The sequence below is a fragment of the Mastigoproctus giganteus genome, chromosome 8 (assembly GCF_048544385.1).
Source record: "Mastigoproctus giganteus isolate SK-2022 chromosome 8, ASM4854438v1, whole genome shotgun sequence".
NCBI classification, from domain to species: Eukaryota; Metazoa; Arthropoda; class Arachnida; order Uropygi; family Thelyphonidae; genus Mastigoproctus; species Mastigoproctus giganteus.
The window spans coordinates 179,734,568-179,747,960 of NC_143582.1; the positions used below are offsets into that span (position 1 = coordinate 179,734,568).

Sequence of the window (13,393 nt, forward strand, 5' to 3'; positions counted from 1 at the left end):
TTAGTAAACTGCTGTCTTCCTCTTCCTTACAGAATTCCTCATATGTGTGAATGTAAATGCAAAATACTCATTCAATTTGTCAGCTATCTGAGCAGGATCATCAACAATCAATCCATCAACATCAAGTGTACCAATCTGATTCATCCCCCTTCCTTCTAGAGTTTACATAAGTAAGAAGTCTGTTGTTTTTTTTTTTTTTTTTGCATCCTTTAACAAGGATTTCTTGTAATCAGTCTTTGTCTGCCTAACCTTCTTTGTGATTTGATTACAGACTAGCTTATATCTGCCATAGGCTTGTCTGTCACCTGATAATTTATATGCATCCCACACATTTTTATTCTCTGCCATGAGCCTCATTAGTTCATCTGACATCCATTTATGTCTATATCTTGAACAGTATATTTTAGTTGGCATTTTAACATCATCAGTTGATCCCACTGTATAGAATTTAAAAACTCTCTGGGACCACCGTAGTCACCTTTACGAAAACAAAAACCCTTCCCTTTACCCCTAATGGTAGTTACATCTTTACATCTTTAAGTAAATCCCACATCAGCAGACTGATCACTCTCACCTAGTGGTTCCTTTATCTGCAAATTCCTAATGCATGAATCATCACTGCTGATAATCTGATCAAAAGTATTACTCCCTCTGGTTGCCCCACAAAAATGTTGCTGTAGAAAACAGTCCTCCAATTAATTCACAAAAGTCTTGCTAGCGTGCAGTGACCTACCCACAAGTTCCAGTCAATATTTGGAAAGTTAAAATCCCCTATTACAAGACATTCTAATTTACTGGCCTACTCTATTTCTCTGCACAACTGTTCATTGTACTCATCATAGTCATTAGGCTTATAACACATTCCTACTCTCATTTTCCTTTCCCAGTGTTCATGTCACACCAAACTGACTCAACATTGCACTGTCCACCAATTTCCTCCTCCTCCCTTTCTATCCTTTTTGTATACATTGTACTCTCCAAATTCCAATTCTGCACTTCTTATCTCTGTGTGACACTGTCTCTGATATCCCAACAACATCTGCCTTTCATGCCTTGATGCGCACTTCAAATTCATCAAATTTATTTACTATATTTCTAACACTTGTGTACATGCAAGTATACATGCACCTGTTCGTACTCTTAGTTACCCTAACACAGCCCATGTATTTATTTGTTCCTTGATGACTCCCAGCAGCACTTGAAATCCCCAGCAACTTGCTCTCTAGGCTGCTGCTCACTACAATAGAAGCAGTGCAAGAATCACTTTCACTTCTGCTTGTGGCTACTGTTAATCTTTTAGTCTGTGAATCCCCCAAGCTAGCAGTTTTCGGACCCACCTAACTCTGCCTCGACAGCATCAGCAAATATTCTTGCACCCTTTCTATGGAAGTGTATCTCATCCTTGTAGAAGCAGTCTCTCCTGTTGGCAAGCACAGAGAAAGGCTGAAAAAAAATTCTACCCTATGAGTCTTGCACAATCTCTCCAGGGCCGAATTGATTGACAAGGTCGCTCTCATCATATACTCTCTCCTATTGTGTCTGGGTAGAATTGCAGACACTTTCAAATTTAACCCTAGCTTGTGACTTTTTTTCAACACTGACCTGTACTTGTTAATTAAATCTGTAGATCTCTTACTCTTAAGTTCATTAGTGCCAATGTGTACAACAATATCACCTTTTGTGCCCTTAAAAGATGATATCTGCTCTACAACGTCATCAACTTTTGCTCCTGGCAGACATCCCCATGTCCTGTTCCACCTATCCTTTCAGCATAATATATTCCCCGTCTCCCTGACAATAGAGTCACCAACAATAACTAGTTGCTGTGGGATCAGCCTTGGAGATTGCCGCTGTGTTGCCTGATGCACAGGAGTGAGCTCCTGCACTGCATTGGCCAGCTGAGAGCTTGATGGGGCCCCCCTCATTAATTCCTTGAGGGCATCTACCTACACCTCAAACTCTCATAGATGCCCATCAGAATGCTGATTTGGCACCTAATTTCCTCACAGTCTCTGCACCTAGCGCACACACACACACACCTCCTTGGCTAGATCATGTCCTGTTCTAGACAGTCTGCAAACATTTCACATTTTGTGCATTTTTTTAGACTGTGATGCATTGGAGAATTGCCCCCTTCAGTTCTCCCCTGAGCCACAGCACTCTAGCTAATCTGTGATCATTGCTTTGCTGCTCTAGTCTTGGTCATGATTCCGTTCAAGTACAATTTAATTAACAATGAAATTTAATAAGATTAATAAATCTTACTGATTAAGAGATAATACTATACTATACTAAGCTAACAGATTTCTAATATAGTGCTACGTGTTTCGCTACTAGTTTTACATGAAACCTTACGCTATCTAGTTCGGGATATACGTTATATATATATACATGTTACGCTATTCCGCATCATATAACAATGGTGGCAAGTTATGAAGGGTAAAATCTATGGACACTAAGCATTAACTTTCAAAATTGATATCTAAATTCAAAATAAACCGAGGAGCTTGACTAAGACTATAAGTTGCTTATAGAAAATAATTTAATATAACAATTAAGTCAATAAAACGGCTAAATATAATTAAAAATTTAGCATTCGCCAGAACTGCAAAACCTTGTCCAAAGTGTGGATAACCTCTCACTCAAATCCTACACTATGTAACAGTATATGCATAATGGTCGGAGAACTTGAACAACTGTTGAACATCCAAACTGGAAGTGTCCGCTCCAATTGCAAGATAGATGTGCTGAAGAGTGCCTTCAGCCAGCAGGTGGTCGGTTGTTGGAACGAACTCTGTTGTTGTGGAAGTAGGCAGTTTGAATAAATTCAAGGAAGAAGTAGACAAATTATTGTAATTCTATTGGGATGGACAAGTGATATGGAAAGTTTTTTTCTTTTATCTGATACTTTATACGCTTCCTTTGTTTACACCTGGTGAGTATGGTCTTAGCATGTGCCCAGGGTCCTGAGCTGGATATCATTATTCTTCTCTTTCTTGGTGATTCCCTTCTACTTCTGACTCTCTCTCTCTCTCAGGGTAACTCAATTTTTTTTTGGCTGGTGCAGCAAAAGCCTCAGACTTCCTTGCACCATATGGCTAATAATAATAAAATTCATTACTAAATACCACATAATGTTCTTCTTCAACTATATAAGTTACAATAATTAATATTCTTGTAACTTTTGAACCACTAACTTAATTATGAAAATAGTCCTGCCTAAGAATAACAATTATATCCAGCATACTAATAAAAACTATGTATGTTACTAACTATCCCAGAAAGATTTAAATTTGACACTTACCTCTGCATTACCAAACAGCTCAGCCTCTACTAGCCAAATACATATCATGGTTCCTGTTCGACCTTTCCCCCCCTTGCAATGGACTGCTATAATATTTTCTTTGTCCAGATTTAACCATTCTTTCACACACTTCACAAATCGAACCATATCACTAATAAACAAAAAAATAATAATAATAATAAAATAAAATAATAAATAATTGCTCAGCTGCTGCACATTATAATTTTTTTTATTTTAATACAAATGTATTTATCTACTTAAAGTTAGCATAAAGTACTGGTAAAAAATCTGAAATGTGGTTAGTTGTACACCTGTTTAATCAGCAGGTAACCACGTACTATTCAATTTCATTTATTTTCATTCATTAAATTCAGTTCATTAAATTGTTACAGCAAATCTGGAGTTTTAAACAACAAAAAACCACAGTCATACTTTTAATGTCTTACTTGTTTCAGGTTAAAATTTTCTAATTGCATAAACAGCCTCTCAGATCCCGTACCTTTTCTCTCTCTCTCTCTCTCTCTCTCTCTCTCTCTCTCTCTCTAGAAGAAAAAGTTGAATTTCCAACTCACACACCATATGAAATTTCCCATTAAAGGTTCCTACTTTTCACTGAGATACACTCTACTTTGATCTAGCAATAAGAATTGAACTCAGACCTTTCAATATGCATGACAAGTGCTGTAACTATTCAGCTATCAAGAAGTACCATGATGCACATAAGAAAATATACAAAAAACAAGAGATCATAAGAGCACATGGTCGAAACTTGAAGCCTGTACAAGTAAAGAAAAGATTTTGGATGATTTGAAATATCTCAGAAGTTACACACGTTTTTTTCTAAAGAGATGTATATTCCACTGGTGAATCAGGATCTTGTGCTACTTTTGTTATCTCAAGATTTACGCAAGATATCCTTAACAAAAAAAAAAAAAAAAAAAATGCATCCACTGAGGCAAATCAGAAGCAGTAAAAGCAATTTAGGTAATATTTTGATGATAGTATAATTCATAAGAAAGTATGAACCAGAGCTGTAATGCTCAATACGTTCTACATTGATATCAATATTTGTAAAATAATAAGAGAAGTTTACCTCACTATAGTACATAGAACACTTCCGTATGATACTCTCCAGAAATTAAAACAAAAAACTTACATTAGAGTAACAAATAATTTAAAAAATAATTAAAAATCAATTTAACACAATTAAAAATAAGAAAATTAATTAAAAGAATTTAACGAAAAAAATTGCAAAACAATTTTCCTTCCTATTATTAAAAGAATTTAACGAAAAAAATTGCAAAACAATTTTCTTTCCTTTATTAAAAGAATTTAACGAAAAAAATTGCAAAACGATTTTCCTTTTTTTCAAATCGTAAGTTTTTCGATTTTTTCTTTTAATTTCTGGAGAGTATCATATGGAAGTGTTCTATGTACTATATCGAGGTAAACTTCTCTTATTATTTTACAAATTCATAAGAAAAGAATATTATAGCTTTGCAGTCACTCCAAGTGTTTGGATGAGCTTTGTGCATATAACATGGTGACTACAATGAGTGGAGATTCACTCAAAGCATTCAGTAAAGATATCAAGTTATCACTTCAAAAAACAGGTAATTATTAACGTGCATTGCAAACTTAGAATGGAAAGCACTGGAAAGTTGTTAAATGCAATTGTAAAGCCATACAAGTAAATAATTAGCCAGAGTTTCTATCAGAACTGTCTGGAGAATTAGGGCTGAAATTACAACCATTTCATTTCACCTCACTGAAGCCACTGTTAAGTACTGATAAATGATTCAACGTTACAGTGACAAAACACATGAAACAAACACTGCTATAATTTTTTATAATTTTATCAATCAGTCAGGCAAATAAGTCATTAAAATCCACAATTAATTATATATCATAGGTAAATGGTCTAAAATTCACATACAGCCTTCCCTTCATTCTGAAAGGTTGCCCATTTCCCATTGATATATTTATATACTGTGTAAATTGGTTACTCTCCAACTTACTTTAATTGGTGTCACTAAATATCGTACTCACATTATAGCAAATTCCTATATAAGGAGGAGGTACTGCATTACTGAAAGGCTAGTTTGCCATTATTTAAACTTGTTTTAATGGCACACTAGCCTTTCTGTGATGTCCTTTGTTTAAATGTGTTGCTATACCTCATATTGGAGTTTGTTCAATTGTGAATATTAACACAATTGAAATATTCATGACAGTTTAAAATCAGATAGAGGGGGAAAAAAGAAACACATGACCAAGCTAATGCAAGTGTCATTACTTATATATATTAACAAGGTCATAGTTTTTGCTATATTAAATATTAGAAGTTAAGTTCACTATTGCAGTTTCAACAATAGAAATAACAATTTTCAACAGGAATAAATATTGCAGACCATCCTTTTAAGTTTTTGACTAATTGGTTAAATTTTTATTAATTATGCATGCATGCATCATTTTGATTTAACTTTTGTATTGGCTACTATAATTCTATTTGATAACATTCTTGGCTGCATTTGCCTTTCTTCTTACAATTGGCTTCTTATGTCAGATCTTGTGTCCAAGTTTGAGTTTAATTTGCTCAGGGGTTTTTCGGTACAGTACCCATTCATTCTGCATTTGAAGTTCTTATTAATTTACCAAGTTGGTAGATGACTTTCATCAACTGGTGAAATACCACCACTTTGCTTATTGGAGGCTTGAAGTGGTGAAACGCATGTTTAGTCTCTAGAGCAAAGTTTCCAGCATCCCCCCCCCCCCCACTTCTCCTTCAACCTATGCATGGTACTAAGTACTATAGGTTTTGACACCTTTCGTGTTTGGGGTTTTCATAAAAAAAAAAAAAGAAAAAAAAAGTTTATTAACTTTAATGCTGTAGCCACTTACATCATCATTTTCAGCCAGTTGCTTTTTTCTTACCTCAAGAAATGTGTCACTTTTTTCAATCTTAACTACTTTAGAATACCAATCACCATATAAAACTTTAAAATAACTATATCACCTTATGCTTTGAAATAAATTATACCAAAAAATGGAAAAAAAAAAAAAAAAAATTCATAAACAAACTGTAGAAATATGCTGAAGAATAACTGAACATGAAGTCAAGAATATATAACTATATTATATTGCCAAAAGTAACTGGGCATCTGCATATTTCAAATGATCTTTTACTGATACAATAATTAATAACATGTTGACTTGACCTTAACTGAACATTGTATCCTTGTCCATAGCATCCAAACAAATTTTTGATAATAGGAAGGTAGTATTTTGGTCTACTGCTCATTAAACACAGCAGTTACTGATAATGGGCATGTTGGTTTGGCTCAATGCTGACACTCTGATTCATCCAAAAAATGTTCAATGGAGTTAAGGTCAATGCTCTGGGCAGGCCAATGGAGCCTGCCCAGAGCACTGACCACACTATAGATAGACTGTGCAGTGTGATGCTGAAACAGAAAATGGCCTTCCCCATACTGTTGCACAGTATAGGAATAGTAGAATTGTCCAGAATGTCAATGTACCACATGCCATTCACTATCCCAGGAACAACCAATTGCACAAACCATGAGAAACGACTTCAAAAAATATTGACGGCACTTTCACCAAACTTCATAGTTGGGATGACATACTCTAGTAAATAGTGTTCTCTGGGCATCTGCCAGACCCAAACACAGCCATTAATTTAGGAACCATTTAGCATAACTCATTAGTCCATAACACAGCATTCTAACATTTTGGAAAAATTACAGTGGGTGATAAACCAGGCAAATCAACGTTGCATATCATGCTGTAGTGTATCCTTCTTCAAACAAGTTGATTTTGCGGCTAGCTGCATATTGTCCTTGCAATGATACCAGTTTCTGTCACCTCTCTCTCTCTCTGAACTCCTGGATGTCAATTATTAGATGAGACTGACAATATCTATATACTACTCTTCTGAATATACCTGCTGGTCACCATCAGTTTCTGCAGTCTACCCAAATGTTTCCCAGCTGCGGTAACACCACATTTTCATCTGGTGATTATATCAGCCAAGGAAAATCTAGAGCATTGCAATTTTGCTGCTTGTTTGTTTCGGGATTTATTAGGCGCATCGGAAACTATGGCCATAGTGCACCATACATATGGTAACTATGCATGCTATTTCTTCTCAAATAGAGAAAATGGAAAAAAGGAACCAGAAAGTAATTTTTTTTTTCCCTTCCCTAAAGGAGGTGATATACTTTAATCAACTTGAGAAAGTTATAAATGCTTGAGACATTTGTTTCATTGTTTAAAAGTGAGGTAAGTGTAGGATCTTTTGTTGTGGCTGAAGTGCAAAGTTTCTGTCGTTCTCTTGTATATTTTGTGCATTCAATTTTGCTGCAATAGCATAAATAGATTGATTGCTAACATTGGCCTCCTATGAACTCCTCATTGAAAAGTTGCTTGATTTTCAATTGTCTACTGTATATCATTGAACTGCTTACTTTTAGCATAAATATAATTGACTTATATCCATTCCTGACACATGGATGGCCGGTGTCATTAATTTTTCCATAATTATAGTGTGCTTCCATATAGTCTAATCCTTTTAAATAATTAAATAACAGTGCCATTCCTATTTATATGAGGGAAAGCTATAGGAATGCAAGGAACCGCTACATCAGCCTCATTCAAAAATCCAAGCGGAAGGCCTGGGAACAACTGGTCTCCACCACCGGAAACAATGATCCCTTGGGAGTGGTGTACAAAATTACCACTAACAAACTTCCCAGAGGTGAAATCATCACATCAACAATAACGCCGCATGGTACATTAGCCACAATGTGGGATGAGTAAATAGGAAATATATTGAACACAATCTTTCACGAAGTAGTCCAGCCTTACACAGTGAAGCAGCATCAGATCTGCCAAGTCGATGATGAATACCACACAGAGCAACTGGAGCCGCCCTTCACTGTTGAGGAACTACAAATAGCAGCCACACAGATCAGAAGCAATAAGTGTCCGGGACTCGATCTCCCGGAACCAGAAATCGTGAAGAAAACAGTCAAAACCGCATCACAATTACTGCTACAACTGTTCAGTACATGTCCCTCTACAGACACGTTCCCAGAAGACTGGAAGACAGCAAACATAAAGTTGATAATCAAAAACCCAACGAAACCACCAGAGTCATACCGGCCAATTGCCCTGCTTACCGTGGCCAGCAAGCTTCTAGAGAGGTTGCTACATAAAAGAATTCAACACCACTACAATGCGGCCAGACTCTCAAGCCCGAACCAATTTGACTTCAAGTCTGGAACCTCGACCATTGATAAACTAAAGACCCTTCTGGATGCTGCTGCAGTGTGACAGGAAATACTTCTTAGTCATCTCAATCAATTTTGCGGGGGCATGACACAATATGGTGGCCAAGTTTCCTTGCCAGACTCAGGAAAGCATCCATACCAATGATATTGATGAAGGTATATCAGGCTTAATGTCGAAGTTTGCAGATGATACAAAGGTTGGCAGGGTTGTTAATGACAGTAATGGCAGTGTGCTACTGCAACAGGATCTAGATAATTTGGGCAGGTGGGCTAAGAAGTGGCAACTGAAGTTTAACCTTGACAAATGCAAAGTACTGCATATGGGTAGAAGTAACCCAAGAGAAAAGTACCAACTGTTTGGTACTACATTTAAGGTGGTAGAAAATGAAAAAGACCTGGGAGTAATTGTGCAGTCAGATATGAAGTTTTCTGAGCAATGCAGACAGGCTGCCAGGGCAGGTCATGGGGTTTTGTCAATGATATATAGGAATTTTGCTAGCAGGGAAAAGGTGATTATCCCTCTGTATAAGGCAATGGTCAGGCCACGCCTTGAGTACTGTGTACAGGTCTGGAGGCCTCATTTTAGGAAGGATGTAGATTTACTTGAGCGTGTACAGAGAAGGGCAACAAGATTGGTGAGGGGAATGAAGGGATCCTCTTACCAAGAGAGGCTTAAGTTCTGCAAATTGCAGTGGCTGGAGACTAGGCACCTGCGCGGTGATCTGATTGAGGTATATATGGCCTTGAATGGGTTGAGCACGCTGAATTCTGATGGGATCCTTCCACTTGTTCAGATTACCAACCTACAGGGACATAAGTTCAAATTAAGAAAAGACAGATGTAGAATAGATGTGCGGAAATTTGCCTTTAGCCAGCAGGTGGTTAATTGCTGGAACAAACTTCCATCTGTCGTTGTGGAAGTTGATAGGTTATATAAATTTAAGGAGGAACTGGACAGGCATTTGGAGGGAATGGTGTGATTTTTTTTTTTTTTTTTTTTTTTTGGCTGATGCTGCATAAGCTCATACACTTGCTTTCTTGCATCACATGCCACTACTACTATTACTATCTATACAGCATAATGAAAACTTACCTGTCCAGAAGAAGAAGAACCCAAGTAAATGCACCATACAGGAGTCTGGCTAGACCTGTCTACAGGGGCTGCCCCCAGGGATCTGTCCTGGAGCCACTCCTGTGGAACATGGTTCTAGGAGTTCCTGGCCATGGACTTGGAAGAAGCTCATACCCAGGCCTTTACAGATGATCTTATTTTGACAATAACTGCAGACTCCAGGGCCCAACTAGAAGCCATTGCAAATCCAGCTTTGACAATACTACAAGAATGGGCCTTAACCCACTACTTGCAGATATCTCCGACAAAGACATGCACAAGGCTCCTGAAAGGAAAACTAAAAACCCGAAGACCGCCACAGAGCAAGATTATCAACACAACTCTCAAACTTAACACCCAGGTCAAATATCTGGGCATCATCCTGGACCCCAACCTCTCATTTCAACCCCACTTAAATCACATAAGAAGCAAAATAAGGAATTACTCAGCCCTCATTGCCAGAGTTACCAGGAGAGACTGGGGACTCAACAAATGAACCCTAACCCTATACTACAAAACCACCTTTCTTCCCATAATCATGTATGCCTCACCAATCTGATACCAGAAAACCACAACTGCAGTCAACAGAAGAACGCTCGATACCATTCACAGATCTGTCCTCCTTTTGCTTACTCGTGCCTGCTGCAGAGTGAGTATACATGCCCTCCAGGTGAGCTCCCACTGGATCTTGAAGCTGCTAGAACAGTGATGCTATATTACCTTGCCAAAGGGGTACAGATTACCCATGTGGGACACACCACCAACCCTGCAAACAACTATAAGATGGAGAAAACCAAGCTGATTAAACACTTGTGGCAGGCATGGCAGAGTAGATGAGCCCACTCCACCAAGTGAGAGGTCACAAGAAAATTCATCCCAGACACTGACAGGGTGTACCCCCAGTTCCCTCCCTGGACTGAACACAACCGATCTGATAACAGGACATGGCCCTTTCAATGCCAATATCGACGAACCCAAAGGCTGGTTGATACCCCTCTCTGTTTCTGTGGAGAGGCAGAGACCTGGCATCATTTGATGCATAGATGTGAATACTACGAGGATCTACAATGCCTCCTAATTACCAGGATTAGACAAATGCTGCAGCACCAGGAGCTATATCTCCTAGACACTGAGGAGGAATACAGGGTACTTTCGCAATTTGCCCAGGACTTGTTCTCCAGAAGAAGAAGAACACTACTTGCGATTCACTGACCAGATTAATTAAAACAAGATAATGAACACCTCATAACTTGGGTGCTAGGCTGACTTCATCCTTAGACCACCCACGACTTGACTAAGACTGCAGCTGTGCTGCCACCACCAAAGAACCAAGAACATCATCTCCAGGACACAGATGAGTATGTCATTCAGCCGAAATATGCAAAATGCCTACAGCTGAAGAAGAACTGAACTTGCCTTCCACAATGACCGACAAACAAGGACATTGACTTTACCTGACCAAAACTGAAAGGAACAGAAAACCAAAATTGATGAGAAAAACATACCCACTTAAATGGACCAAGAACCAGCGAGAGTGAAAACCCACTAGGACAAGAGTGAACGGAGGATATCCCCAAATGATGTTGGACGGAGTGCAAACTCCAACCCTCCGACTGCACCCTGGGACACAGGGTTCGACTCAGGCTCATATCTAGAAATGAGATAACCAGACTTGATTCTGAAACTGACTGAAATAACCTTTGAGAAAACGAAACATAAGCCAACCAAGTGGACTAGAAACCCAAACATCACAAATGAACTGAACAGCAGCAATTGCTGCGCATGCCCTATTGGCAACCTGTGCTAGAGGCTCTAGCCCAACACACTTTCATTAAATTTCCCTAGCTGGGGGGAGGCAGCAGTGCTCCTGTCCCCTCCTCTTCCTGCCACCCCTGATTTCTTCTCCTGGTGGGGCATGGGCATGCCACACTGTTCTGCCTTGGGGTCGCCTTCTCTATCGTCCCCACACTTCTGTCTTTCCCATCAGTCTTCAGTCTTCCTCCCTACTCTGCCTATATCGCCAGTGAATGCCCCACACAATGAAATATTTTTAAAAGTGTCCAAATTCTCACTGCATACATGAACCCCTTTTGGCCTAACTAGATTCTAGCATCCATCACCCCCTATTTTTTTATTTATTTTTATTTTTTTTATTTTTTCCATAGGCCCTAGCATCCATCACCCCCTATTTTTTTTATTTATTTATTTTTTATTTATATTTTTTCCATAGGCCCTAGCATCCATCACCCCCTATTTTTTTTATTTATTTATTTTTTATTTATATTTTTTCCATAGGTCCTAGCTTCCATCACCCCCTATTTTTTTTATTTATTTATTTATATTTAAAAAAATTTTTTTTTTTTTTCCATATGCCCTAGCCACTGAAACCTCAGGAAACCAGTGGCAGGGCCTGCAGAGTAAATAATTTCTCAATACTGGTGTACCTGGTCTGCCTCCATGGGGCCAAGTGTGGGCAACATTGGGCTCCAGCAGGGGTCTAGTGGCTAAATGGCCAGAAGAACAACGATACACAACACTACACTCATATCCGTCCACTTTTAAATCTCTGGCCTTCCCAGTGAACTGGTATGCCTACAATGAAAGCAATGCAGAAATGGGGGAAACCCGTGGTACTGTTTGACACTAAATACACTTTACACTTCAATTATATGCATAATAGAAGATAGATCAGAACTATGGTATCCATTAATGCTACATGCCATATGAATGTATTTAGTGTACCATATGGCACTCTTTGAACATTGCATACCATCGCATTGCAGCATTACCTCATGTTATGCAATGTTCAGATTGCCTCATGGTAATATTTTGATATGCAGTAATTACCATAGAAATCCAAATGTTTGTAGGGTATATAGAAACATTTGGGCTTTTATGGAAAAAATTACTGTGTATCAAAATCCTGAGCAGAATCATTGCTTGAATGTACTGCAATTTGAGTGTCAAATTTAGATTCAACTGCAGCTGATAAATATGCAAACTGGATCCGTATGTTGTTATACAGAGTGTGAAAGGTGCTTTCTATGAAGGAAGGTTGTTTGTTTGTTTGTTATTTGGTTTTTAGGAGCATTAGCAACTAAGGCCATATTGCTCCAGGGATATGTGGTGGTCATTCGCTGATCTTTCTGCATCCTCTGTATTTGGTGGGCACGGACTCGAACCCCGGTCTAATCAAGAAGCATGTGGTATGCACTGCTGCTCCTGCCCACCCGGCTATGGAGGCGCCTATGAAGGAAGTGAAGCTTAATTTTAAATAATAATGAGAAAAAAAAAAAAATAAATTAAGCAAGTCCAATTTCATAAAAGTTCATATAGAATCATCATAAGCAACTATAAAGATATAGAAATAGGGAATTTACTTACTTTACGATTGGTACATTATGGTCATCAATTATGTACCTTTCTACACGACCATGAAAATAGGTGTCATCATATGTTCTTTCACCTTTATAGAGAAAATAAAGAGTGACAGTGATCAGATTTAATCCATTAAATGCCAAAAATCCACACACGCAAAAAAAGATGCTCTGCACATTTTTAATTTTAGATAAAGTGGCTCCTAAATGTAATCAGTAAAGTAGTTATTATTCTTCTTCCAATAATACACTGAATATGGTTACAATCTCACTTTCATAACTTATTCTC

The 13,393-nt window shown here is 38.1% G+C and overlaps 1 protein-coding gene across 1 annotated transcript in view; it reads right to left on the reverse strand.

Moving 5' to 3' along the window:
- The window catches only part of LOC150082041 (phosphatidylinositol 3,4,5-trisphosphate 3-phosphatase TPTE2-like), a 199,605-nt gene that overhangs the window by 76,681 nt on the left and 109,531 nt on the right, over nt 1–13,393 (reverse strand). The window contains exons 9-10 of the mRNA XM_090380409.1: nt 13,112–13,193; nt 3,305–3,455 (exon numbers count right to left, since the gene is read on the reverse strand). Coding sequence (XP_090236535.1) covers nt 3,305–3,455; nt 13,112–13,193 — 233 coding nt within the window. The remainder of the gene's footprint in view (nt 1–3,304; nt 3,456–13,111; nt 13,194–13,393) is intronic.